Genomic DNA, 24,560 nt, shown 5'->3' with positions numbered 1-24,560 from the left:
CAAAAGACGTCGACATAAAACACATTCACATCTCTCTTATTGCATTCCACAGCAGGAGACGAGGTGGGGGCGGGGCTAAAACGATGAGGGGTATTTCCAGGTGAAGGAGGTGGCATGTGCCTTCCTCCAGTTTTATGCAATTAGGAGCACTGAGATGCTTTTTTATTGAAATCTAGCCATTTGTATCATTTTGGAAAACTATTGGGAGTAATACAAGCTGCTGCTGTGATTTAAAAAAAAAAAGAAAAATCAATGGTGAACAATAATACTGATTTGTGGTTAAGAATCTCAGGGATCTTGTGCAAAAAAAAAAAAAAAAGGTGAAAAAAAAAGAGAGCAGTCAGTTTCTGACAGTCTGTTTCAAAGTTTCAAAGAAAAAGGAACCCGGGTGAGGGTCACAGTAGGTGCAGTGGAGGGAAATCCATTAGAGGAGCCGAGTGAGTAAAGTGAGGAGAGAGGGTTAAAAGTTTAAAGTCCTGCTGAGCTGACGGGGCTGAGAGACCCTACACCACACAAGGCGTCACAGCAGAGCTTGTTCAGTTCAATTCAAACAGAGAGGAATATTATAACAAAAAAACCCTCATTTCAATCATCGTGTCTGAGAGGGAAAGAACTCGCCTCGTGTCGTGAAACTGGCAGCGAGAGACTCACAAGGGGGCCACCTTTCTGCAGGCAGAAGCAATCAAAGCAAAACCGCAAACTAAGAAGGGCTTTTGTTGAGTTTGTCCTTATGTGCAGCATCCCAGACTGAATGGAAATGGGATTTAAAAAAAATGTTGATCCCAGCCTCACAAATATATAATTCCACAACACACACACTCACACACTGCCATATCCCAAAACACAGCAGCAATTAAACTGAAAGAGCAGAAATGGCACTTCAAAAAAAAAAAAAAAACAAAACAGAGGGGAGAAAATAAAAATTCCTTAAAAGACTCCTGCCCTGCTGAAAAAAAAGAAAAAACAGGACAATCACCACCTTGTGTTATTTCTCATAACAAAATATTCAAAAATAGCCTTTATACACGACTCTTCTGTCATCATAACATTAATTTATGGCAAAGAAACAACAAAAAATATATATGTATACTTTCGTATGTATATGCCGTGTGTGTGTGTGTGTGTGTGTGTGTGTGTGTATGTGTATATTAGCATCAATCATTTCAAGTCTTTGTGTGGCAAAACAAAAGAAGCGTCACAGAGCGTGCGACAAACAGCAGAAGGAGAAGAGCATCTAATTCCAGTTACACCCCTGCCGAACTGCGGAGGAAAAAAATCAAAGCACAAATGGAAAAAAACCAAAACATTTTTCGTTTGCATGTACAAATTTGCTTCTTGTTTTCAATACAAATAGACAATTTTCAAGCACATCCTCTTTAAATAGTCTACAAAACACACTATGGACACAGAACGAAGGTGCGAGCTACGCCTTAAAATATTCGCCGACTTGTTTGCGACACTCGCGCTTTTAAATAGGAAGAAAACAAAAGAACAAAAAAAACAAAGAGATGAGAGACGAGAGGTACACTGTGAGCACATAATCCAAATTTATGCTGCATCTGCATATTCCTGCTGCATTATTAACACATTTACAAGGTCGGCCGAACCTGGAGTGTTTGCACTAACACTCAGCTTGTAATTCAATAGACAACTAGTCTAATAAACACTGTAAACAAAATGTGTAAGCACTGGTGTAAACACTGTCTTTATGCACACCAGCGTGATTTTGGTGTGTGTGCATATATATATATATATATATATATATATATATATATATATATATATATATATATATATATATATATGCATGCAAATCGTGTGGCCACACAGTGCTAATTTATCATTTTATTATAGCTGCTGCAATTAAATAACAACACATTTTTATTATTCTACGGTAAGCAGCAAGTCATTTGTTCTTCAGCTCATTAGAATCAAGTTATGATACAGTTTTTATAGAACATCCAGGAGGCAGCATGCCGCTAAAGTACCTCGCGACAGACTAAACAAGCAGTAAGAGAAGCGGCTGGCGGTGGGGAGTGCAACACGCAGCCACGGGGAACTGCCTGAGATCTGCAGTTTGTCTTTTTTTTCCCCCTGTAAAGCTCAGCAAACTACAATAAGCGCTAAACATGAACAGACGTGCCTTCCGTTGTTCCGCGGGTTTGATTTCTCATTTGTCACCACCTAAGGAGGGAGCGTGGGAAAGAAAAAGGTAACGGGCTCCTGAGGGGCTTTTCTGACCTCCGATGCAGTCGAAGTTTAAGTACTGCAACTGTTCTGTGTATTTTTATTCGGGTTTTTCTGTGCATTTGCTTTGTTCATGTGGAATCTGGTGTCACATGCGTAAATTAATATCATCAGTGCCAAAGCTTGTCTCTTTGTTTCACATTCATCTCCATTGGAGCGGACGACAATCTTGCAAACGTCAAAATAAAATGAGAAGAGCCACAAAAAAAAAAAAAAAAAAACACCCCCGTGAGTTCATGTTTGTCCACGACGCTGCTGACTACTTTCCGTCCCTTTTTGTCCTCACCATCCTCGCATAAAAGCTCAGAGATGCAACTTAAAGAAGAAAAATTAACACTTTTACAAAAAAAAAAATAATCTAAACCACTGTACAAGATTTTAATTTAAAGAAAAAAAATCAACAACAACACAAAAAGTGAGCTTGAAGCGCAAAATGGAGGTACACGGTCTGTTTCTGAGGAGGCTGACTTCGTCGCACGATGCGTCCTTATTGTCACTCTTTCCTTCTTTTATTTTGTAGGTTTTTTTAAGTCTATCTACGGCGGCGTGATCCCATCACAGCGCCTTCCTGCTTTGTACAGAGTTTTTAAAAAGTATCCAAAGTCTCTGTTTTCTTCTTTTGATTTCTGAAACGAGTTTAAAAAGAGGTGCTTGTGTGAGTCCCGGGAGTTGGACAGGGGTCACCTGAGTGACTGGCCAGGTTCACGAGTGGTCTGCGGTGACGTCACAAGGGGCCTTGGGAGGGGCTCGGACGATGTGCTCTGACAGTTGACGGCAACCAGCTGACTGGCTTAGTCCAAAGCCGGATCAACGCGACTTGGTCCGTCGGTTTGTGCCGTTACACCGCTGAGACTTGCTCATCTGGAAAAGAGAAGATAAATATATATACCTCATGTTCACATGGTAGCCTAAAGTTTCTCTATCACATGATGTCTTTGCAATTCTTTTCTACAGAAAAGAATCAATTCTGATTAGTTTCCTACCATCCTCACTGTCAGCCAGATCCTGTGGCGGGTGGCAGATGCTTGGCGGTCTGGAGTGGCCCGGCGTGGGCCCGGCTGTCCGTGCGTCTTGGTGTTGAAGGTGAAGGTTACCCGCCAGCCTGCGTGCCTCAGCCAGACTGCCGGCAGCTCCGGGGCTCTGCAGGAGTTTGCTCCTCTGCAACGCCACGCTGTAGTCCGGAGGTTTGAGGTGAGGAGGCCTGGGGACGTGCCCTCCTGGCCCACCTATTACTCCGTCTGCGAGGCCGAGGTCCCCCAGGGCCAGGCCCTGGTAGCCTGGAGGGGTGGGAGGGGGAGCTCGGTAACGCTCATCCTTGGCAGGGGAGGTGACACAATACACTGGATGCAGGTGGAGATCAAAAAGAAAAAGGGTGGGGATGGACCGAAGAAAAGAGGGGGGGATGAGGAGTGAGAGGAGGAGGCGAAAAGGTCGCCAGGGAGAGGGGGGGAGGGTGTGCAGAGGGTAAAAACAAAAGAAAAAAAAAAATAATGGGAAAATTAAATCAATGCGATGTCACCAACACAACAGGCAGCTACACATGCACCACAGTGTGTCAAAAATGAAAAGAAAAACACAACAGATGAGATGGATGGCTGCAGAATACAGACAGAACTGGAACTGCAACTGAGAACTGACTTCAGCACTGATTAGTTTGTCGGTTATTCCCAGATCAATCGATTAATCGCTTGGTTCTTATAACAGTGGAAATGCCCATCGTGATGATCTGATATTTATTGTGAGCTAAGAAAAGAAATAGCAAATTCTCACATTTGAGGTGATGCAGGCGAGAGTGGCCGACTAGAACGATTAATCGATTGTCACAGTTGCTGTCAATTAAAATCCACACCAACGACTCAAAATCTGTCCTAAAAATTGCTTAAAAAAGACGTTTTGCTATCCTTATGATAGTAAACGGCTATCGTGTTAGCACAGCAGGAGATCCAAAAAGAGGAATTGACTCTGGAGAGGATAGAAAGCTAACAGTGATAAGAATGAGCTCGGACTCATTCTTATCAAAGTGCAGCAAATTCAAGCTGTTTACTGGAGCTTAAATCAAAATATGGTTTGGCACCAAGAAAGATTTGGGGGGAAAAAAAATCAAAGTCTATAACCTCACAAGCAAATCTAGGATGGCAGAGCGTATTTTCTTCTTTTTCTCAACTTTTTCTCCTGACCACTGCTACTCTGTGCTGTGCTTACAGGGAATCAAACTCGCAAGCTGTTCCCTCACCTATCAGGCCCTTCTCTGTGCTTGATGTCACCGTTTTGTAGGCAGGGTCTGTGCTTTGCCCTCCTTCCTCTTTGGCTGGTGAGGAGGGGTGCTCCGAGGTGTTTCGCCGCTTTATCGTCCCGTAATTCCCCTCGTAGGTGTCCGAGAGCGAGCCGGACGACGCCCAGCTCTGCCGGCACTGATTGGACAGGTCTGAACTCGAGTCTCTGGAGTGCTGCCTGGCACCGCCGTCGCTCGCCCACATGGGCCCGGCGGCCTCGGCCTCCGCTATCGGCCGGGTCATCTGCGTGTGCTTGAAGTGGGACAGAGCAAGCGGGTGGCCGTGGATGCCGTGGTCCCAGGGCCGGCAGGAGGAGGTGGGGAGGCTCTGGAAGGAGTCGTGGGAGTTGGAGGAGCAGGACGTCCAGCTGCCGCGCCCGCTGTCGGCCACCGAGTCCAGAGAGGTGTGGTCGTGGGTCAGCTCCTCTGTCGAGATGGAAGAAGTGAAGGTGGAGGCTCGCGTCGGGTATCCCCGAGCTGACGAGGAACCGCTATAGATGAACGAGAGTAATACACAGATGAAAATCAGCACAAATACCAGCTCTGATTGATGTTTCGTGCCCCTGTGAATAACAGTAACTATCCACCTCCTATTACCAGTTCAAATTCTCTTATTTTACATAATAAAACACATTTATATAAAATGTGTAACTTGGCATACTTGGCATTTCAAACCGCATTTGCAGAACGCCTGCGTGGCAATCACGACTACAGTGTAGAAAAACCGGCCTGTGTAAAAATAGTCAATAAAATATAGTCTGTTGCGCAGGACTGTTGAGTGGTGGTAAAGGTGGAGGTAAGTCATACCGAAATGAAGCGACAAGAAAGCGAGAGGGAAGAAGGGAGGGGCGACAGGAGAGGACAAAGGAGGTTCATCAACCATAAAACACTGCTGAAGGGCACCTCGGTCAGAGGATCACCAGCACGAAAGACAAATGGACAAAGGATGAAGTTCAATGTTACACAGATCACAAACCGCACTCTTTGTTTTTATAATGATGTCGGTAAAATCAGCTTTGATTCTGCACACGTAAAAATCACAAAGAATATGACAACGTTTCCCTGCAGCCTGGCTTAAAGCGAAACATAAACTTTTCCTCTTCACCTACTTTGTTTGTTTTCATTCACTGACACTGTTTTACTGGACAAAACAAGCCACTCAATGAAACCGAGCCATATTTCATAAAACAGGTGCGTGTTATACGACGAGGCTGCCGAGGTAATATATTACCAGAGTGGGGACACGGGTTATTGAGTCTCCTCTTTATGAGACACAATGGCCTGATCATGGAGGAATAATAAACAAACAGCAGACAATTTAAAAAAAGCCGTGTTGTTAACTCGGCCAGATTAAAAAGCCGCCCGCGTAGAAACCGATACGCTGTTAATAGAGAAGAGGAGGAGAGAGGAGGTCAGTAAATGTGGGATGCTAATAAAAACCCGCTGTGTTTTAGAGCTTCCTGTTTAATGAGGGAAGGACGTTATTGGAATCCAGCTTGCTGAAAAGGTGGCAGCAGACAGCGTGTGTCTGTGCGTGTGTGTCGAACGGCGAGGTTTCTGACACGTGCCTTATAAAAATATTTGCTTGCATTTTGGTCGCCTGGTGCAAAATGTTCCTGTTCAAAAAGCTGGCTCCAAAAGCGAGTCAGCTTGGGCGTAGACTCCCATGTTAACTCTTTCCTCATAAAGATGACATTTAGCGACCGCCCCTGTACCTTTAATGGTGAGTTTTGACGCCTCTGCATAGCTCAATCAATATGGTTTGACAACCATTTCTGGGTTTTCCAAGAGTAGCTGAAGAGGCAGAGACCACTCTCACTAACGTCTGATTCAAGCCCGGTCATTTTGTTCATTTAATAAGTCCTGAAATGTGACAGAAACCTCTCAGTTCAGAACTTAAGAGCTTCAGGTGTTGCTCCTTGTAGGCTTTCAAGGGGTAAAGAGTACAAGTTCTCAGCACTGAACAGGAATAAACATACTCACAGCCTCATCTCTATAGCTACTGTTCTCTGTGCATCACTAATGTAGAGCGCATGCTTTTTAAATGGGTTAAATATAACCCATTTAAAATGTTATTAAGGCCGCAAGTTTTATCTATTGCACATTGGCTGTTTGAGTACCAGGTGGTGTGTGCAAGACTCCTCAGCTTCACATCAGCTAATTGGAGTCACTGAACTGGACCTCTTAACCATGTTCGCGGTGTTGATGCTTTTTAAGGTAATTATCTGGCAAATGAGATGGCGTGCTGAGTGGTTATTTGTACTAACAGCTTTGGTGAGTTACTTTCTGTGTCTGTGCAAAACACCCAAACAATCTACAGATGCATCCAGCTAATGAAGCTGGCCAGAATTAGGTCTTGTGCCCAGATACTACAACCGAGACAGCAATAGCCATAATGCTAACTCCAAGGCTTCAAAATGTGAACAACGTGCAAGTCACACAGGCGTCGAGACCCATCTGTAATTCCAGGCAACACACAGTTTGATAGGAATAAATATGTTTTCACTACTGCTCAACAAGTAGTTGGCGGGTGTTTGCAGACAAGTTGCCATCTTGTCTAGCAACCTGCTAGCAACCAAAGCAGTGACAAGGAAGTTTTTTGGTGCACCGTATAGCTCCTTGCAACCAATTTGACCTATCCATTACCAGCAGCCTCCAGCAACTACTTGGAGAATATACACGTTTCCCTAGCAACCAGAGATTGCCAGGGGGGTTGCTCACGGGTCTCTAGGCCTGTGTTACTTAGGCCTTATCAAACATCCAGTCAGTATACGATAGGAATCATAATCAGTCCTTGTATTATGCAAAGTGCAAAACAAAAAAAAACTATCTTGTCAGTCTATCCTATCAAAATAAAAGCACTTCTTAAATGTAATCTAAAGAATTAATCAGACAGATTAGACAAACTAAACTGAAGCCAAATTACCTTGTGCTGGGCTGACTGTAATCAGCATTTACGTGGGAATGCATTCCTGCTGCGCTCTCAGGAACCGCAGTAGCTATTGCAGGAGACGTTGTAGTAGCAATAGTGGCAGTAGTAGTCATACAGGTCCTGTTGCTGCTATTACATCGGTCATCAGGCCCAGGAGCAGGCACAGAGTCGACCGAACAGATACTGGAGCGGGAGGAGATCTCGCTGTGACTCGAGTCCGACAGGTTGTCAGCTTTACCGGGCGGTAGGAGGGCATAACCTGGACAGAGGAGCGTTTCAGATATTTACATTTTGGAGGTTAAGCTGAATTTTTATTAAAACTGAACAGAGACTTTTAAACAAAAGCTGAGTGCAGTGGTACAAATGCAGATCGTTTTACTGGGTTGCAATGACGATTACTGCAGCCAAAGTACGGCAGTGTTAATGTGCACTGTACACAAATGATGCTCTCTTTAGTGAGTGACTGCATCCTGAGGAAGACAAAGAGTAAAATAGAACTATGAAGAGACGACTTTAAATTTCGGTGACGCCGAAATCACAAACACTATCAGAAAGCGTGAGGCTGTTGTTTGTGTTATTTGTAGACTGAGACTATGAAATGACTGTGAAACACACACTTGTGGGAGGGGGTGGGTTCATAGTTTAAACTTTATATCACAAAAAACAAATAAACTGACTGTCGGGAAACGAAATGAACATTACAATTAAAATGCTGCACGCCACAGAAGAAATCCATATACCAAAAACAGAGCCTACAACTTGTCAACCAAAAACGAAGAATAAATTTAATCATTTTAAAATTCAAATTCGGGAACGAAGAATGTTTCACAGCGGCAAACGTGACTGTCGGCTGCTCGGTGACATCCAAACAGCTTTAACACAATAATTCATAGCTTTAACCCATGAATAAAAAATGTCGGGAGAGTTGCGAGAACACACTGAAATGTTTTTCCATCTGCTGTTACAGCCTCAGATGTACTCTTTTCCTATCTGTGTCGCATCGTCTTCTTCAAGTATTCACAGCGAAAACTCTCAGGCGTCACATCTCTGTGACTCACGGTGGATCTGAAGCTCTCAAGCAACACTTGTACTTTAAAAAGAAAATGCTTTTTTTTTTTTTTAATATGATGGACTCTTAATAAATGCAAATCATCAACAACAACAAAAGTCTCTCTCAAATACCACTGTGTCCCTTCTCTTTACTGTTTTTGCTATAACTGTCTCAACGTGATGTCTGTTAGAGGGTCTTTCTCCTGGAGTCTCTGTCCCTGCACAGCCAGAGGAAGGGGTTAGGGCTGACTGATCTCCTGGCTCTCTGCTCTGTCTGCCCTCGTGTCTCATCCTGAGGTGAGGAGGACATACGCTCTGCTGTTTCTTCCCTACTGTTCAGGTGTGGGCTGACTGCTGCTGGCCTCTCCCTGGACTGACTCCTTTTCCTCAGTATCCTGAACGGTGACATTAGCCTCCTCCTTATGGGGGACTCTGGGGGGGTGTGTCTCATTAAAGGAGACTGGGAAAATGGAGTTGGAAAACTGTATGGAGAGTCACTTTGGACCGCAGGATGATCTCCATCAATCCTTTTCCTTTTTGGGGCTGGACTCCCTCCTCTTACCCTCAGTGACGTTAGCCCTGCATCTGCCTGTGCACCCTGGCTGCTCTGCTGCCTGGATCTCCCTTTCCTTTGCTCTGATGAGTGGAACAAGCCTCTCTGAACTGCCTCTGTCTCTTCCTGCATCTTCTCCTCTTTTTCTCTCTCCCTCCAACTCTCTTGGCTACTCTGCCTGGTCATCAATAGGATCCTCTTTTGGAGGAGGGTCCCACCTATGCCGTAGCTGCGCAGACTGACGGTGGCCTTTGAGCTAGCTTCGCTGGTCAGCGACGATGAAGATCCCGACAAGTTCATCTGGCTGGAGTTCTGGGACTTTGCCACACCTCCCACTATTTAAAAAAAGGCAACGATAGAAGAGATGAAACCCAGAAAACACAAATTAAAACTTTATTATTGATGCATGTTAAGTCTAATCAAACCACACTAATATCTTAAATCAGTAAGATTATCTGAAGTGGATAAAAAGCAAACAGGGTAAAAAAAAAAAAAAGGAAGCAAGAAACGGTTTTGGTTGCAAACCTTTGCGCGGGGAGCCCTGAGGTGACACCGTGGGGCTCGAGTGAAGAGAGGAGATGGTGGAAACCGTGTCGTCACATGTTCTCTTTGTGCTCCACTCCTCTGACGAGTTCACTGGTGGTTTCTTAACCACCTGAGGTGAGTTGGAATCTAAGGAAGAGAGAAAATAAAAGGTCACGAAAGTCGCCAAACCAGGGATTCGGTTACACTTCATATAATACAGAACACAGAAATGTAACATTTCTTTCTGTCTTTGCTTTAAATAAATAAGACGACAACCCGACTGTTTTCTCAGAAACAAGTTTGAAATCATTTTGAATTTTGTGCACGACTGCAACTTTACAATAACCATAAAACTAGTCACTTATTAATCTTTCAAACACAAAAGTCTATTGAAAAGTAAAGTTCCTACATGATGATAAAAAGTTACATTACATGGCCTAATGAGAAATAAAACAGGCGTGTACTCACTAAGTGAGGCTATGTCCTTGGCAGTGCTCTTCTTTCGTAGAGGGTTCAGTGGGACCTGGACCTGTAGGACTTGTGACACCCTGTTTTGTGTTTTTCCGGAGGGCAGAGTTGACCGCAGCGAGACTGGAGACATATCCGACTTAGTGGATCGCCTCTCATTCAAATTCTTAGACACTAAAATCGCAAGAAGGTGACAAAAAATAATGTTATAAACAGGCAAAACTGCATCCAACATGAAGCCAGTGTAATAAAGCAATAATGATGTTTAGATCAACATCTGATGTGGGCTTTTTGTTTGAACCTTTAGTTACCTATACCAAGAAAAGTACAAAAATCGATGATACTAACCAATAATCCTGCTACTTTTGACAACATTACCAAAATCCACTAGATGGCAGTGCAATACATCTATTTTTATTTATTTATTTTTTATATTATTGAACAGGACAGTGGTGGAGAGTAAACAGTAAAGTAGGGAGAAAGCGAGAGGCAGGGAGATACAGGAAACGGTCCAGGGCGAAATCAAACCCGAGCCCCTGCTGCCTTTCAGCGTGTAGGTCGCCGGCTTGACCAATGAGCTGCACGTAGTGCATAAAAGGCTGAAAGTGCCATTCGCTTGAATAAACTCAAATCCCATCGAACAAGTCTGTTTTAAACTTCACTGAGCCTCACATATCTAACAGTGTAATAAAACATGTATTAATCTTCTCCACACTAGTCACATCTCCCTGTATGGCTTTTCCTTGTTGAGCCAGCTATGTGGGTCCACAGTGGATAGCTGTGGGTAAACTGTGGGGGTGTGTGTACAGAGCAAAGCCACAGTTATCTAGTGCAGGGATGCGAGGTTGACCCACAGGCGGGGCCAGCGAGAGTTTCCTGTGGGTAAGACAGCTATTGGTTGCCCACAGAGTTCCCTTTTGGGACCCCAAAGCACAAAACTGCTGTGGGCCCCGCGTGGGTACACTCACTTGGGCCTCCATGGGAAAAGTGTACGTTTGCCCTGCCCACGCAGCCCCTGTGAATCTGCATGGGCATGCTTGCTGGGATAATAGCACCCTAAAGACTTTTTCTAATTAAATCAAAAAACCCAAATAGCGAATCCCTCTTAGTTTCTGATTTACTTACAAGTGTTGTAAGACGGCTCGCACTGCAGGGACATGATCTGGTGTTTCTCCTCATCCGTCTCCACTGTGAGGTTAGAGAGGTACTGCTTCACCTTTCTGGCCATCTGAGCGTCTTCGTACAGCTTCTTAGCATTGAGGAGCGAGCTTCGGCGTACTCTCTTCTTGTGCGCTCCGCCTTGCACGTCTAGCATATTGGAATTAGTGCTGCCCTGACTCAAAGACCTAAAAGGTGATAGCAGAGAGGCAGGAAGAGGAAGGAAGAAAAGGTAGAGTAATAATAAAGACAGTGAGAGGAAGAAGAGATGGAAGAAGTGTGTTAAATTGAACAGAAGTAACAGAAAAGGTGGAGGAGGATGGAGCCGCAAAGAACAGAAAGAAGGAAAGGAAGATAAATGTGTAAGAGAAGAAAAAGGGCATGGAGGAAAAAAATGCAACACAGTCAATTTAATCACCAATAAAACACGAAGGTCTTCCGTCTTATCAAATACAGCTTTTACTACAAAATCTGTACATCTGCCTCCGTTTTGGAGCATAGCATTTTAAAAAAAAGGACCATGCAACTGGGAGGGAGGCAGCACTCCCTGGTGTGCCATGCTATCACAGTACAGAACAGCAGAACATTTTGTCAGATGGAGGCAAAAAGGGTTAAGAAACAAACAACGCACAATATTCGATACTGGGAATATTATGCCATGATGCAGATATGAACAAACGCCAAACCTGAGTCAAATAGTATCACTAAAATACACACTGGTGCGTTTTACGTTGCCTTTTTTTGCAGCGAGGTGGAGTTCGTTCTACAGGATTGTGAGCTGAGGTAGGTGATAAACTGATCCACCCTTAAGTGCTATTTTGTTGCGTTTCCAATCGTACTACAAGAGCAACATCAGCAGACGGAGTTTGTAGTTGCTATGGAAGCGTAGCAGTTTTTTCCAGTTCATTTCAGCCGTTGTGCATTGTTATGGAAATGTTACTGAACAAACTTCACCTGCTGATGAAGACAATCAGATATAAATGAATACTGCAGGACAGGAACTTAATGGAACAATGAGGTCTAATTACTCTCCTGCTGTTTCCAGACAAGAAGCTTTGCATTATAACTATCTACTTATATTCCACTTAAACTTGAATCTGCAGTTGAATAGCAGCAATTCATCATTTAGCCAATTTTCACTGGTAGCTGGGATTGTGTTAAGAAACGCTCTGCACCATTTCAAGCTACTATATGACTCAACATACACTCTCGTCAGTAGGGTAGACAATTAATGGGTCAATAAGGGACTTTAGTGTGGTTCGTGTGATGCAAACAGAAGGGTTAATCATGAACAAGCACAGGCAGACACATGAACGCTCATATAAAGCATGGCGAGACATGCAGAGTTTATGATGACAGGGATGCAGGGAGGATTCAAACTTTTGCCGGGCCAGACCGAAACAGGATGAATCTGGTACGCAGGACAAACTTACCCTAAACTCTTCCACCTCTTCTTCCTGCAAGCAAGAGGCGTGAAGATTGAAGCGTGACTCAAAGACAAGTTCAGGGGTCAGGGGAGAGGAGGAGACAAGACTATGTAGAGGTCATGCCGCAAAACACAAACAAACAAACAAACAGGAAATGACCGGAGATGGGAGGACACCAAACAGTGGACATCTCCCCAAGTCAACCTGAAGAGTGTGTGTTATGACTTCGTATATGATGCATTTGGCACATTGTGTTGTGTTTTTTTTAAATATGTGACTTGTGTATAGAACTGAAGTTTGCTCTATATTTTGGGTTTGCAGTATGAAGGGAGTGTCTGCAGGGGGCAGTCATGCACCGTAGCAGTGACAGACTGTGATTAAACACACACACACACACAAACCGAGTGATAATAACTACACAATGCGGCTGGCATCAATTCTACCTTCATTTCCATTCAGTCCATTCATTGTGTTCTTACATTCCAGCAGAGGAATGCAATCCAAACACAGAGAGCCATGAACTGAACAGGAAGTGAACGGGAATTGATTGAACCAGACCTTCAGTGCGAGCCTGATCCTGTTGGGTGAAGGATCAAGGTTGGCTGGTGGAAGTATGGTGGTGCGGTTCCCTTTTTGCCAACATTGTAGCCTTCGGTGGGAAAGTCTTTTTACACGCTTCTGCTTCAAGTTTTGAAGAAATATGAGGGAAGTTGTGGATTCACAATAACAAGCAGTTTAGCTTGTTATTGTGCACTAGGATGCTTTTTTGCAAATACAAAATTCAATCATATGCTCCCCCGATGAGGACGTTGTCTAAGTAAGAAATTCTACAATATAATGTATAATGCCATATGCAAATACATATAAATCTGCACTAACAGCCTTGTCATTTCATCACTTTGCTCCTAAAACCGGTTTAAATGGTTAATCGTGCTGCAGTGTCAAACCAACCGACCTTTGCCTAAACATGAGGGCAGGGTCCATGTTGGCTGAGGTCATCCGCACCACATGTCTGATCTCCTTCGCGATCATCCTCAGCTTCTCAAAGTTCACAAGGCCATCAACACTTGAGTCATTGCCTGAGACGACAAACAGAAGTAGAAAGTGAGAAGTCGCCCGTCAGCAGTGTGGTGGAAGGAAATGATTGACGTTATGGACATTTGTAGCAACTGATATGCAACACTTTTTCCATATCACATTTTAAAAGTAAAACCTGAAATTCCCTCTATGTATTTTTTTGCTATCATTAGCCACACTGCTTAATTTGAGGACACAACGAGGGCAACTTTTCATTTTACACAAACACTTTTAAGAAGGAGCCTTTGAGTAGACGTCGGGCCAGCTTTTAGGTGAAAAAAAAAAAAAAAACGAAAGAAGAGGAAGCCTATAGCAGAAGTAAACCTCGTCAGTGAGTGTGACATGACCTTTGGCACAACATAGAGGAAGCTGGGAGATTAAATTAAACTTCAAGAAACTGAAACAGTCTTGTAGCGTATTTAAGAAACACAAGAGTGAGGATGCAAGTAGATCATCTGAGAAGGCACACAAAGTCTTCTACCTTCATGTAAGAAGGTGAGGTCCTTCTTGACCACTGGGAACAGCGGGATGATGGGCGGCTGCATGCTCTGGCTGCTCAGCACGTTTCGGTACTTGGCCATGTTCCTGGATGGGTCGAAGAGATCTTGCAGGTCCCCAAAGAGCTTCTCGTACTTACTGGGCAATTTTTCCCAGGAACTCCGCAGTCGAGCCACCGGTGCCAGGTTCAGTCCGCTGCGCGAGAGAGGAAAGAGGTGCAAAGAGGGCGGGGGGAAGAGAGGGATCGAGGCAGAGATAAATAGGTTACGGCAGACAGAAGGAGGGTGGGGGAAGAGGGTAGAGGTAAAAACGAGGAATAGATGAAACAAGGGTAGAGAAGAAAAGGAAAGGAGGTTAGGTTTAATGTGAATGTTTCATGCTGTACAGTTCCTACTCTTTGAGCTAACTAACTTCAGTGAGTGGGGTCATCTTTTCCCACAGCTGAAAACCCCATGAGGTGATGTCAGCTCTGAACAGACAGCTAATAACAATGAATGACACAGCATTTCTTTTCTTCTCTCCTCTTACATTGATTTGTTCATGCAGCTGGCACAGTTCTCTTTGTCATACTAGATCATGTGACTCAAACACTACACTACTGGACAGATGGCTTGGCTTTCTCCATATTTCACAATCCTGCATGTCTAACACCTTCCCCTTTTTTGCTATTTGCACATGGCAGCAGCCGCCACCACCGCCGTGCCCCTGTCAGCAGGCAGGTTGTGCATCCGTATGTGTGCAGACGCCCTGCTGTGAGCAGGAATGTAAAGGGGCGAGAAGGTCAGGCACTTGGGCTTTAAAGCGCCTTTTACAGCGGCAAACAGAGCATCTCCATACGGCTGAGCTCTTTTAACACGAGTCCAGATCAGGGAGTGGACACGGGTGCTGCTCGTCACACTGAGCAGGCAGCGTACTGCTGTATAAGAAGGGTGCTAACATTTATTCTTAGCACAGGAACACAGAGCAAAAAAACGTATTTAGTTCAAGTCATCAAATTTATGCGGCATCTACATCAGTACTGAGCTCAGTGCAACTTCTTCCTGCACTTATATTTAAATTTATGCCACATTAACAATGCAGGCAGTTCCTCTTATTATTTATCACGTTGTTTACTGTTTCACGCCGCAGTGTGCTTGTTTGAAAGTTTCAAAGCTAAAAAAGGACTTTGACTATAAAACCAACATGGAGTGAGAATTTGGAGTGGTCAGGTGTCATTTCACCTGCTGGTTCGGACACAGTGTGACAGTGAAGACACCGTGATGCCCACTTTTTTTGCCTCCTTTCTTATCTTAGTAAAGGAAGCTATTTTCCGCTGCTCCCTTAATTGCAAGGAGTTGCCACATCATGTAGCTCTGCATGTGTGATTTGGCAGATTTTTAAAAATAAATGCTTGATGTAACTCCCCAAAATGACTTGTCTTCTCTTGGGAATGAACAGGGGACGAGTAAAACCAGATTAAAATGAGCAGGAGCATTTTGGGAAATCTTGAAACAATGAATTGGTCTTAGAGTTGAAAATGCTTAAGCATCAAATGGTGTCATCTGCATGAAAAGGAAACTCAGAAATTCGAAAAAAATACGGAGAAATCCAAAATGTTCCAGGAAACAAACGCTGCAGAATGTTAAACGGGCACATTTTTCAGCCATATGACACCAGATCCTCCGGGGCTGGGAGGAAATTAAATCTACAATAGTAAATGCTCTGGGGTGGCCACTGCGATTTTCTGATCATGGAGAAACAGACAGTCCTGTGCATCTTTAAGAGGGTAAACACATTATGTGGGACTGCATTTTCTTTGAATAAATGTCATTATTTTCATGGACCTTAGGCTTGTGTTTTAACCTGAAAGTTCTTATTAGATCTTAGTTAAAAACATTAAGGATAAATCCCACACAAACAAGCTTCTGTGCAGAAGCTAAGATGCTTAAACATGAAAATACTGGCGGATTTTAATTTACGTGCATCCTTAAACTAAAATACACTGACGCTATGTTTAATACTCCATAAAAGCTCAGCTACAGCCAAACCACAAAGGCCACAGGGACTCAATCATTGTAGCAGACAATAAGCATAACTACTGCTGTGAGACTTGTTTTAAATGCTGTGCAGTTTCTGTGCGCTCTGGGAGAATCAGGGCTGATTACAGGAAGGAACAGAAGGGGAAGAGGGGAGGGGGTTGGACTGGTTCTCCTGACGATGTGGTGAATGGAGACCCACCATCAAAGCTCATCTGCCAGCAGAGATGGAGTAAATGCAGAATGAAGGACACAAACAGTCGAGGGGAGGTGCTACACTGAGCCAACCTGATAATAGCGAACATGGAGTTGAAGTTCTTGCACTCTCTGCAGTGAAGGGCGATCTTGATGAAGTGTTTGATGGTTTTCATCCTTTTCAGAGTGTTGGGCTCCTTCAAGATCTCTGTGGCCACCCAGAAGGTCTCCTGGTTTATCACCTCCTCAAACTGTTTCAGATTGCCACTTCCCACAGAGGAGTCTAGTTTAAACAAGTCATCCACGTACCTGAAACACGTGACAGAAGGGTTCAAAACTGGGTTAAAAGGCAGGATATTATCATTTCAACAAATGGTATGTCAAAAAACTGTTACTGTAACTAATATTCAATCATAAAAAATATGGATATCCTCTAGTAATATGCTTCAACAACCTATCCGGCACTTTCTGGGTTCATAATTCCATCAATTTTAACAAGATTTCCACACCAATGGCTGAAAGCCTCAGGCCACGAGAGAGCTTCCACCACGTTTCTAGACGAATGGCTTCTTGACAGCCACCCCTCCACTAAGACCATTTCTGATGAGGCAATATTCCATCCAGCAGTTGTTTTTTTGAACTGCTGCTAAATTAAAATCTACATACTCTGTGGACTCGATGTTCCTGAAGAGCTCAAAGTCTCTCATGGAGAGCTGGGCTGCAACCTCCATGGTGCTCAGCTGCAGAAGTGAGATTTGACTTTCTCTGAGGAGATCCTGGGCGTCCTCGTCTGAACACAACGTCTCCGTCTCCATGTTGTTCTTCAGGTAATACCTAAAGAAGAGGGAGCAGGTGGAAGATGGATAAGTCTAAGAATAACTTTGTTATTTTATTAAAATATTTCTTAATGTTCCCAGACTTCCGTAACGAATTCACCAGATTTCAAAAGCTGCGTTACACGTGAGAAACAAAAAAGAAAAGAGGAGTTAAGTTTCAGCCTCTGAATCTAAAAACCTGGAGAGAAATTAACTGACGGTAATTATATTTGGTGCTAGAAATGCATGATGCAAAACACTTTATTGATGACAGCTTACTTAGCATAGTATGCACTAGACTGCAGTTCCCTCAGCTTTAATATAGGCAGACAAGTGGGTGGACAAGATCCATTTTTCCAGGCTGATAAAACTTTCTGGACCTGATAAATTAAATGTTCCTTTCAGTCTTATTTCATTTTTAAATGGGAAAATTTTCTCTCTGAGAGCAGAAATTAGTTTCAGGAAAAGGCAAAAAAAAATGCTCTGATGCTGATGCTGCTGACAGATTATGTACATATTTTACATCTAAAGGTAAAGAAGGGGAGAGAAAGAGCGAAAGCAGGGCTCTTGGCAAAGAGAGGTTAAAAAAAAAATGACAGGTGCCTGAGTAAGAGCAAACAGGAGCCTTAAGATTAGTCTCTAAATGTTTTCTGGGAGACTATTTCACGCTAATGGAGCTGTAATGTGGTCATCTAGGAATGCTGAACCACAAATCAGAGCATTATAGGCCAAGAGAGGGCAACCCTCAGGGGTAAAGTGTTGGCATGGATGTACCTCTAAACCACGCTCAATTACTCTGTCAGACAAGCTCAGGCTGTGAGATCAAGCTGAATTTATATTTAGGATAAAACATGAGACCTGTTTCACATTTAGAAGACAGAGAAAAACTCCCTCAACATATTTAGATTCAAGACATTTTAGGAATCTAATCATTTATGAGAATCTGCACACGCTGAAAACGCAGAGGAGGTGATAAGATAAAGCACTTGTGTAATGCCTCTGAAACAGAAGGAGGCATTAGAGGAGCAAAGACGATATAAAGCGAGAGAGGAGTCGGAACGAGCACAGATGAAAGAAGAGAGAGGAAGAGGAACACGAAGGGAGAGGAGTAAAAGGAAGTCCAGATGAAAGGAGACGAGAAGGGACGAGAGGAGTGAAGGAGAGGACGCGGGACTAAATGATGTCAGAGGAGAGAAAGGGACAAGAAGATGGGAGGAAAGGAGTGAGGGGAAGGAGATGAGCAGGGTACTTAAGGGGAAGAGAGGAGAGGAGTCTAAATTAATGATGGACAAAGTGCTGCTTAATAGAACTGGGAGAGGGAACGTCACTGGAACCAAGCCATCGTAAACAGCTACGGGCAGTGTTTGGGTGTGCGATCTGTGCTTAAGCGCTCAAGATCCCCTCGACACATCTATATGTATATTTTGGCAGCATGATTAAGGCTTTGTGTTGGCTTAGCCTGGATCCCCCCCCCCTTTTCCCTTGGACCTGCTGTCAATCAGCAGCTGCAGAGAGGAAGAGACGGAGGAGGTGAGATATGGTGACAGAGGACCCGGGTGGAGATACTGCTCCAGATAGAAAGTACTGCAATGTGGACCGCCGATTGCCCTCTTACATATGTATACAGGTTGAAAAAAATACAGCCAAGCATTACAGGAATAGCAAGTACAGGGAAAAGATTTCCTCAAGAAACAGGAAAGCATAAGAGATTATATACACACACATATATATATTCGATTTCAGCTGTTTAACCAGCATAAAAAAAGGTCTATACCTGCACAGCTACATGCCTATATCTTGCTATGTGTCTGTATGTGCGTGCGAGTGTGCGTATGAATAATTCCAGCCGCGGCATGCTGTCTGCAGGGGCCTCCGCCCCTGACAGAGGATGAAAAATTCATGCTAGGCTAGCTGGGAGGAGACCAATGAGGGACCACAGGAGACGAGTAGAGAAGAGGGAGAAAACTGTGGAGAAAGTCACTTCAGGGTAGACGTGACGGCTGCAGTCCAATAATCCTTCACGTCTTAATTTCATCTTAAAAGGGAAAATGACTAGCACAGAACTGTGATACAAAACAACAACAAATTGGGGGGGGGAAAAAAAACCTACACAGACACAAAAATATACTCGGTAAAAGAAAGAAGACGCAGCATCAACAAAATGATGTTGAAGCTTCTTCAAATAAGTGGAAAAGTTGCCATTTTCTCCAGAAAAAGGAAAAGCCTCGACTCTTTGGGTGTGTTGCATATCACTACTGTTGAAACTGTTGTTCAAGTCATCCACGCCAGGCCGTGTTAAGTGAATTAACTACATCACAAAAATACTACCCCGTATCTCCAAGAGCAGGACTGAGAAGTACTGCTTTAGTAGAACATTCAAGCTTTTTCTCAGTGCTGATTTGGAAAACATGTGACACTCGATGGATTAAATCGTTGTACTTAACAAGCCTAGAAATTATTTGAGAGGATAATAATTGGTGCAGCTGTAAAAAACAGTGAGAAATGTGTGAACATTCACAAACTGGAAACCAGAAATCCCTCAGTTTCAGCATTCTGGTTTTTGAGTCCAATAACTACAGGCAGGATAATTCAAGATTTAAGTAGATATCCTTTTTGTTTTTGACAACAACAAACTTCCTGGACCTGCAAGTGTTGTTTCCGGCTTTATTCTGGGTTGTGTTTGTGTACTTCATGTTGCAGAGAGAGAAAAGCACTCAGCTGCTGAAGTTGCGTATAAGAAAATACCACTGATAACCATTATGTAAGATGGGATGGATCAAACGGGTCATAAAACACAAATGCAGACCGAGTATTAGATTTTTCCACAACAATCAACACCAGTGTAACAGTTGTGATTCTTACCTTCCATTAAGCTGAATTCGATCAGCCAGTTTAGAGAGCTGATCAGGCAGACGGCGCTGTTTTATGACTCCCTCTGGGCTAATTGATACCTCGCACAGGGAGTAGGTCTCGGGTGGCGCGACGAGTCCAAACTCATTGACAGTGTGCGCGACGACATCCTTGGCAGTAGTGTCCTTACTGATGATTATGTAGCAGCTCTGCTGGTCGGCCTTGAACACTCGAATTACCTGGTCTGGGATGTCTAAGAGTGGAAGAGAAAGGAAACAGACGAATTGTGTGATGTTTTGGAAAAAGTCGGCTTGGCCAGTAAAGACAGGAAATTACTTTATTTATTAACAAGTTTAAGTTGGAAAGACTCTGCAAGAAACTTCCAGAAGAGACCAACTCTTCTGCCTAAACACCTTGAGTGTAAAATCTGAATTCAATTTTATGTATCGCCCCAAATCACAACAACATTCGCCTCAAGGAGCATGAACATTACAATACAATGTTCTTCTATGAACAAGCACTTGACAACAGTGGGAAGGAAAAACTCCCTTTTAACAGGAAGAAGCCTCCAGCAGAACAAAACAGACAGGGACAGCCATCTGCTGCAACCTGTTGGTGGTGAGGGGAGGAAGACCGGATGAAAAACCCATTGTGGTGAAATCTAAAAGGGATAAGGGTTGATGTGACCGTGCTTTTAATGTTACAGTATGTCACAGGGCTCTCTGACAGCGCACAAAGGCAGATACTTTAGCACATAACACATTTATTCTGACTCTGTTCATCAAAAACAAATAACATAAGAGTCACATGCTGTCTTTAAAACATGTAGACTACAGTCTATTTGAAACACAGCCTCAAATAACACTTAAAAAGTGAACAACAGACGGGAATAAAAAGAAGACGACAAAGCATATGGAAAAACATGCATGCAAGGGTAGCAGAAATGCAAGCAGAAGACTTTCACTTCTTGGCAGATATATTGGGCTCAGGCAGCCCTGCATTGACCTTGGATATGCACATATTCATCTTGAATCATCTCTGAATTTATCTCTGTGATGTGTCCTGCTAGTAAGTTTGTTCTTAGCATCATATTGTCATATTTTCTGGGTTAAGCGTCTTCACCTTAGCACTCTATTTCCCACAGCATGACAGAACTCTGTAATATTAGATCACTGTTGTTGTAAAAGCATAAGACTGAAAATCCAGTAATTTATTATTTAAACCTAAATGGTTTATAGAAACATCTTACGTGAAGTAAAAGATGAAGCCACTGTTATTTGTTGTTAAATAGTCCATTATAAAGGCTTTGAATGTTGGTGATTGCAACAGATTCCCGAGGCTGCACGCAGCTGCACGCGACTTACATGGCGTGCTGTGTGTGTTAAATAATGGAAATGTTCCCCCTGAGTGAAATCCTGCATTAAAGATCCCCGTGTTTGAGTAAGGAAGAGGGTACGGCCCATTAGCCACAGGCGGGTAAAGAGCTTTAAAAGAATGAATTATGAACGCTGCACAGTGACAACTGGGAAGAGAGTCCGACAACCAGATGAAGCTATCACACAGCTGCAACATGAACCTCAGCGTGCGAGGGTTCACGCAATCTTTGCGTTTTACCTTGCTGGAAACAGACGGGATCGTGAGCGATGACTTTATGACTTTCTCATGCACACATACACAGACACACACCGGCTTCTTTTTGTTTATCAAGCAGGTACAGGGCAAAACACAAAGCCTGCCCTTATTTGCATGGATATCTGATCGGTCTGTGGCTGCGAGTGCGTGTGAATGGCGAAAGCTGTTATCTGTACACAAGTCAGTTTGGATTCAGAGCTCCAAATTCAACATAAAAAGTCGGTTCTCTGTATGCATCTGATGCAATGCTGTGGTCGCAGTCACGGTGGGTTTACGCTGAGGGATTTAGTTCCCGCTTCTTAAGTTTAATTTATGCGCAGCATTTTGATAAGCATAAGTCATTTTTCTTTTTTGTTTGTTTTGTCTTTTGTCGCCACTTTTGTTTCTAAAAGCGACCAATTCTTTTCTATTTCCTGTCATTTCTACTTGCTGATTCGGCTGAACTGTACCTGCCACCGAGCGTTACTTGTACACATCGAGTGCTTATTTATAGTCTATTCATGAATCATTGCTTAATTTGAAAACGGGTTCCAGATGTTTCCCTGCACTGTTTCACAGATTTTTAGCCAGCTTTTGTTGTTGTTGTTATTTTCCATTGAACCGTATCGACATATTAATGTTTTGATGTTAGCACCCCTTCTTGACCTCTTTACTGACTGTGTGTTCATTAAGTGCAAACACATACATAGACACTTTTATACTCATTCAGATGCTTGCTGACTTTTATGCTGAAGATGGAGCTATGTATGCTGACGCTCTGCTGGCAAAGACCGCATTAGAGAGTTTTAAAGTGCAGCTTTTCCTCCTCCCTCTGTGGTGCTGCAGCAGAAGAGAGCTTCTCTGTTTATGTGCAGCAGGGTGTTGAGAGAAGGCTGACTGGAGGCTAAATGCTTTGTGTCTCATTAGCTGTAATTTGTGATTAGAGTGTGGAAAGCCTTCAGATAAATTGCTGGCTATCATATCCAGGGGGCCTAATCGTGTTTAATCCTCTTGATGAGCTATGACCTGGACTGCCACACAGGAGGACAATAGTGCCCACCCGGCCGGACATCCAATCAATTACCATCTTTAATAAAGTATTGTTCATTTACATAAACAGCAAGAAGCCAAAGAGGCTTTCTACACAAGAAGGAAAGGCGTGGGATTTTGCAAACACAGCGCTAACAAAGGCTGCACACTTCCAGCAAGTCTGCTCCTCCTCCTCCTCTTCAGCCTCCTTTCTACTGTTTGCCAAAGCTTTTCCAAGTCCCTCCATCATACAGTCGGAAGTCATAAATCACAAGATAGCAGAAGAAAATTTGCCAAGATTGCTCAGGTTCCTGAGAGGAGAGCGGACTAGCTAAGGTCAAACACAACTGTTTTATGCCCAAATATCCTCCCAATCATACACCTCTTATTTTTTGCTGTTCAACAATTTGACTATTTGGTTTTGGATTTAAACCAAGAGCTCTGTCAACTGGGGCCAGCATTTCTCATTAAGGCTGAATATCAGTATCCGTGTTTACAAACAGAAAAATCAATCTTACGAACATGCGTCCTTCACCTCAAAGGTAACTGCTTAAAAACAGACTGACATGTCCTTCCTCAGACACTCGGAAGGTTTCACAACAACAAACCGAAAGAAGAAGAAGCAGCAACATGCAACAGGGTCCAGAGCCTGAAGAGCGCCATTCATGGATACAAAGACGCGTGTGCGTGTGTGTGTGTGTGTGTGTGTGTGTGTGTGGTGGGCTATCCAACAGTGGCAATGAAAAATCCTTATACTTACAGTAGAGTCCCAAAGCTTGGCAAGCAGAGAGGAAAAAGAGAAAACACAAGTAATTACAAGCACAAGAGAGTGTGGGAGGAGCACAAAGAGACACAGCAGTTGGAAACATTATGAGAGATGAAGAAGAAAAAAAGAAAAACGAAAAGGAGGGAAGACCAGCTGAGTTTCTAGTGTATCCTGAATCTGCTTATGGGAAACCAGAGAGGCAGAGTATGACTCAACATGTCGACACCAGAACATCTGTTTAAAATCACAGCAAGAGACGCGCGAGAGGAGAGAGAGACAGTAAAGGACTGAAGAAGCGGAGGGAAAAAAAGAAAAAGAGAGAGCGACAGTGGCAAAAAGACACAGAAGCGAGTGAGCATCTGTGGGTTTAGCTTCACGCAGAGTTGTACATCAGACACGCAGACACAATGCCACTTTGCGAAATGAGACAAGACATAAAGCAGCAGCCTCCAGAGAAAACACTCGTACTCTACTTCTAAAGCAATTCAGGCTCTGCCTCTCTAACCGATTCAGCCTGTGATGGCTGAAGCAGGAATGTATGGGCAACATAAAGTGTGGCAAAAGTCACACAAATACCTGGTAAAAGCAGGGCTGTAGTTCATCTCCATTATGATTATTGCCTGCTTTTGTTCCCTAACTAAGCGTTGATTATTAAGCCTCTCAGATAAAACTGGGCGGTGACTTACAGGGCAAAGTGGCACAAAATGAATTTAAAATAGCTTTTCTATTACAAAGAAACATTTCTAGTAATGAAATTCTATAAGTGCAACTTAAATGGTGCTATAAAATAAGCCAAGAAAAGTCTAAAACCAATCTGAAAGTTAATGAGACAAAACACATGAGAAAAAAAATACAAATTTTCCTAAACATTGGCAGCCAGCACTTTCCATTAGACCTCCTGCCCAGTATGGACTTGGGGAAAGAAATATTAGTGCATAGGCAGGGCATTGTTGGGGGTATTACAAGCTCTGCAGAGCATCTGGAAAAGGAGGTTTTTATTTCTGCAAGCTGTTCTTCATTCTACGATTAGAGCTAATGGGAGGCCGCAGGACCGAAGGAAATTTGATCTAAT

The 24,560-nt window shown here is 43.4% G+C and overlaps 1 protein-coding gene across 7 annotated transcripts in view; it reads right to left on the bottom strand.

Moving 5' to 3' along the window:
* Positions 1-2,091: 2,091 nt before the first annotated feature.
* Positions 2,092-24,560, bottom strand: part of rapgef6 (Rap guanine nucleotide exchange factor (GEF) 6) — a 133,170-nt gene continuing 110,701 nt past the window's right edge. For 4 of the 7 annotated variants that reach the window (XM_040032255.1, XM_040032250.1, XM_040032251.1 and 1 more), the window contains 15 exons: positions 23,483-23,497; positions 20,095-20,335; positions 17,084-17,251; positions 16,511-16,726; positions 14,191-14,402; positions 13,588-13,711; positions 12,639-12,662; positions 11,173-11,393; positions 10,048-10,221; positions 9,580-9,726; positions 9,273-9,389; positions 7,446-7,710; positions 4,481-5,010; positions 3,231-3,587; positions 2,092-3,108 (listed from right to left, as the gene is read on the bottom strand). In XM_040032255.1, the coding sequence (XP_039888189.1) occupies positions 3,086-3,108; positions 3,231-3,587; positions 4,481-5,010; positions 7,446-7,710; positions 9,273-9,389; positions 9,580-9,726; positions 10,048-10,221; positions 11,173-11,393; positions 12,639-12,662; positions 13,588-13,711; positions 14,191-14,402; positions 16,511-16,726; positions 17,084-17,251; positions 20,095-20,335; positions 23,483-23,497 (2,834 nt within the window). In that variant the 3' untranslated portion in view covers positions 2,092-3,085. The remainder of the gene's footprint in view (positions 3,109-3,230; positions 3,588-4,480; positions 5,011-7,445; positions 7,711-9,272; positions 9,390-9,579; positions 9,727-10,047; positions 10,222-11,172; positions 11,394-12,638; positions 12,663-13,587; positions 13,712-14,190; positions 14,403-16,510; positions 16,727-17,083; positions 17,252-20,094; positions 20,336-23,482; positions 23,498-24,560) is intronic. The other 3 variants (XM_040032252.1, XM_040032254.1, XM_040032253.1) reach the window with 2 other exon arrangements.

This window comes from Simochromis diagramma, unplaced genomic scaffold (genome assembly GCF_900408965.1).
Source record: "Simochromis diagramma unplaced genomic scaffold, fSimDia1.1 OVJJ01000216.1, whole genome shotgun sequence".
Classification (NCBI taxonomy): Eukaryota; Metazoa; Chordata; class Actinopteri; order Cichliformes; family Cichlidae; genus Simochromis; species Simochromis diagramma.
The sequence above is the reverse complement of the archived record's forward strand: the minus strand, read 5'-3'. Positions and strand labels throughout refer to the sequence as shown.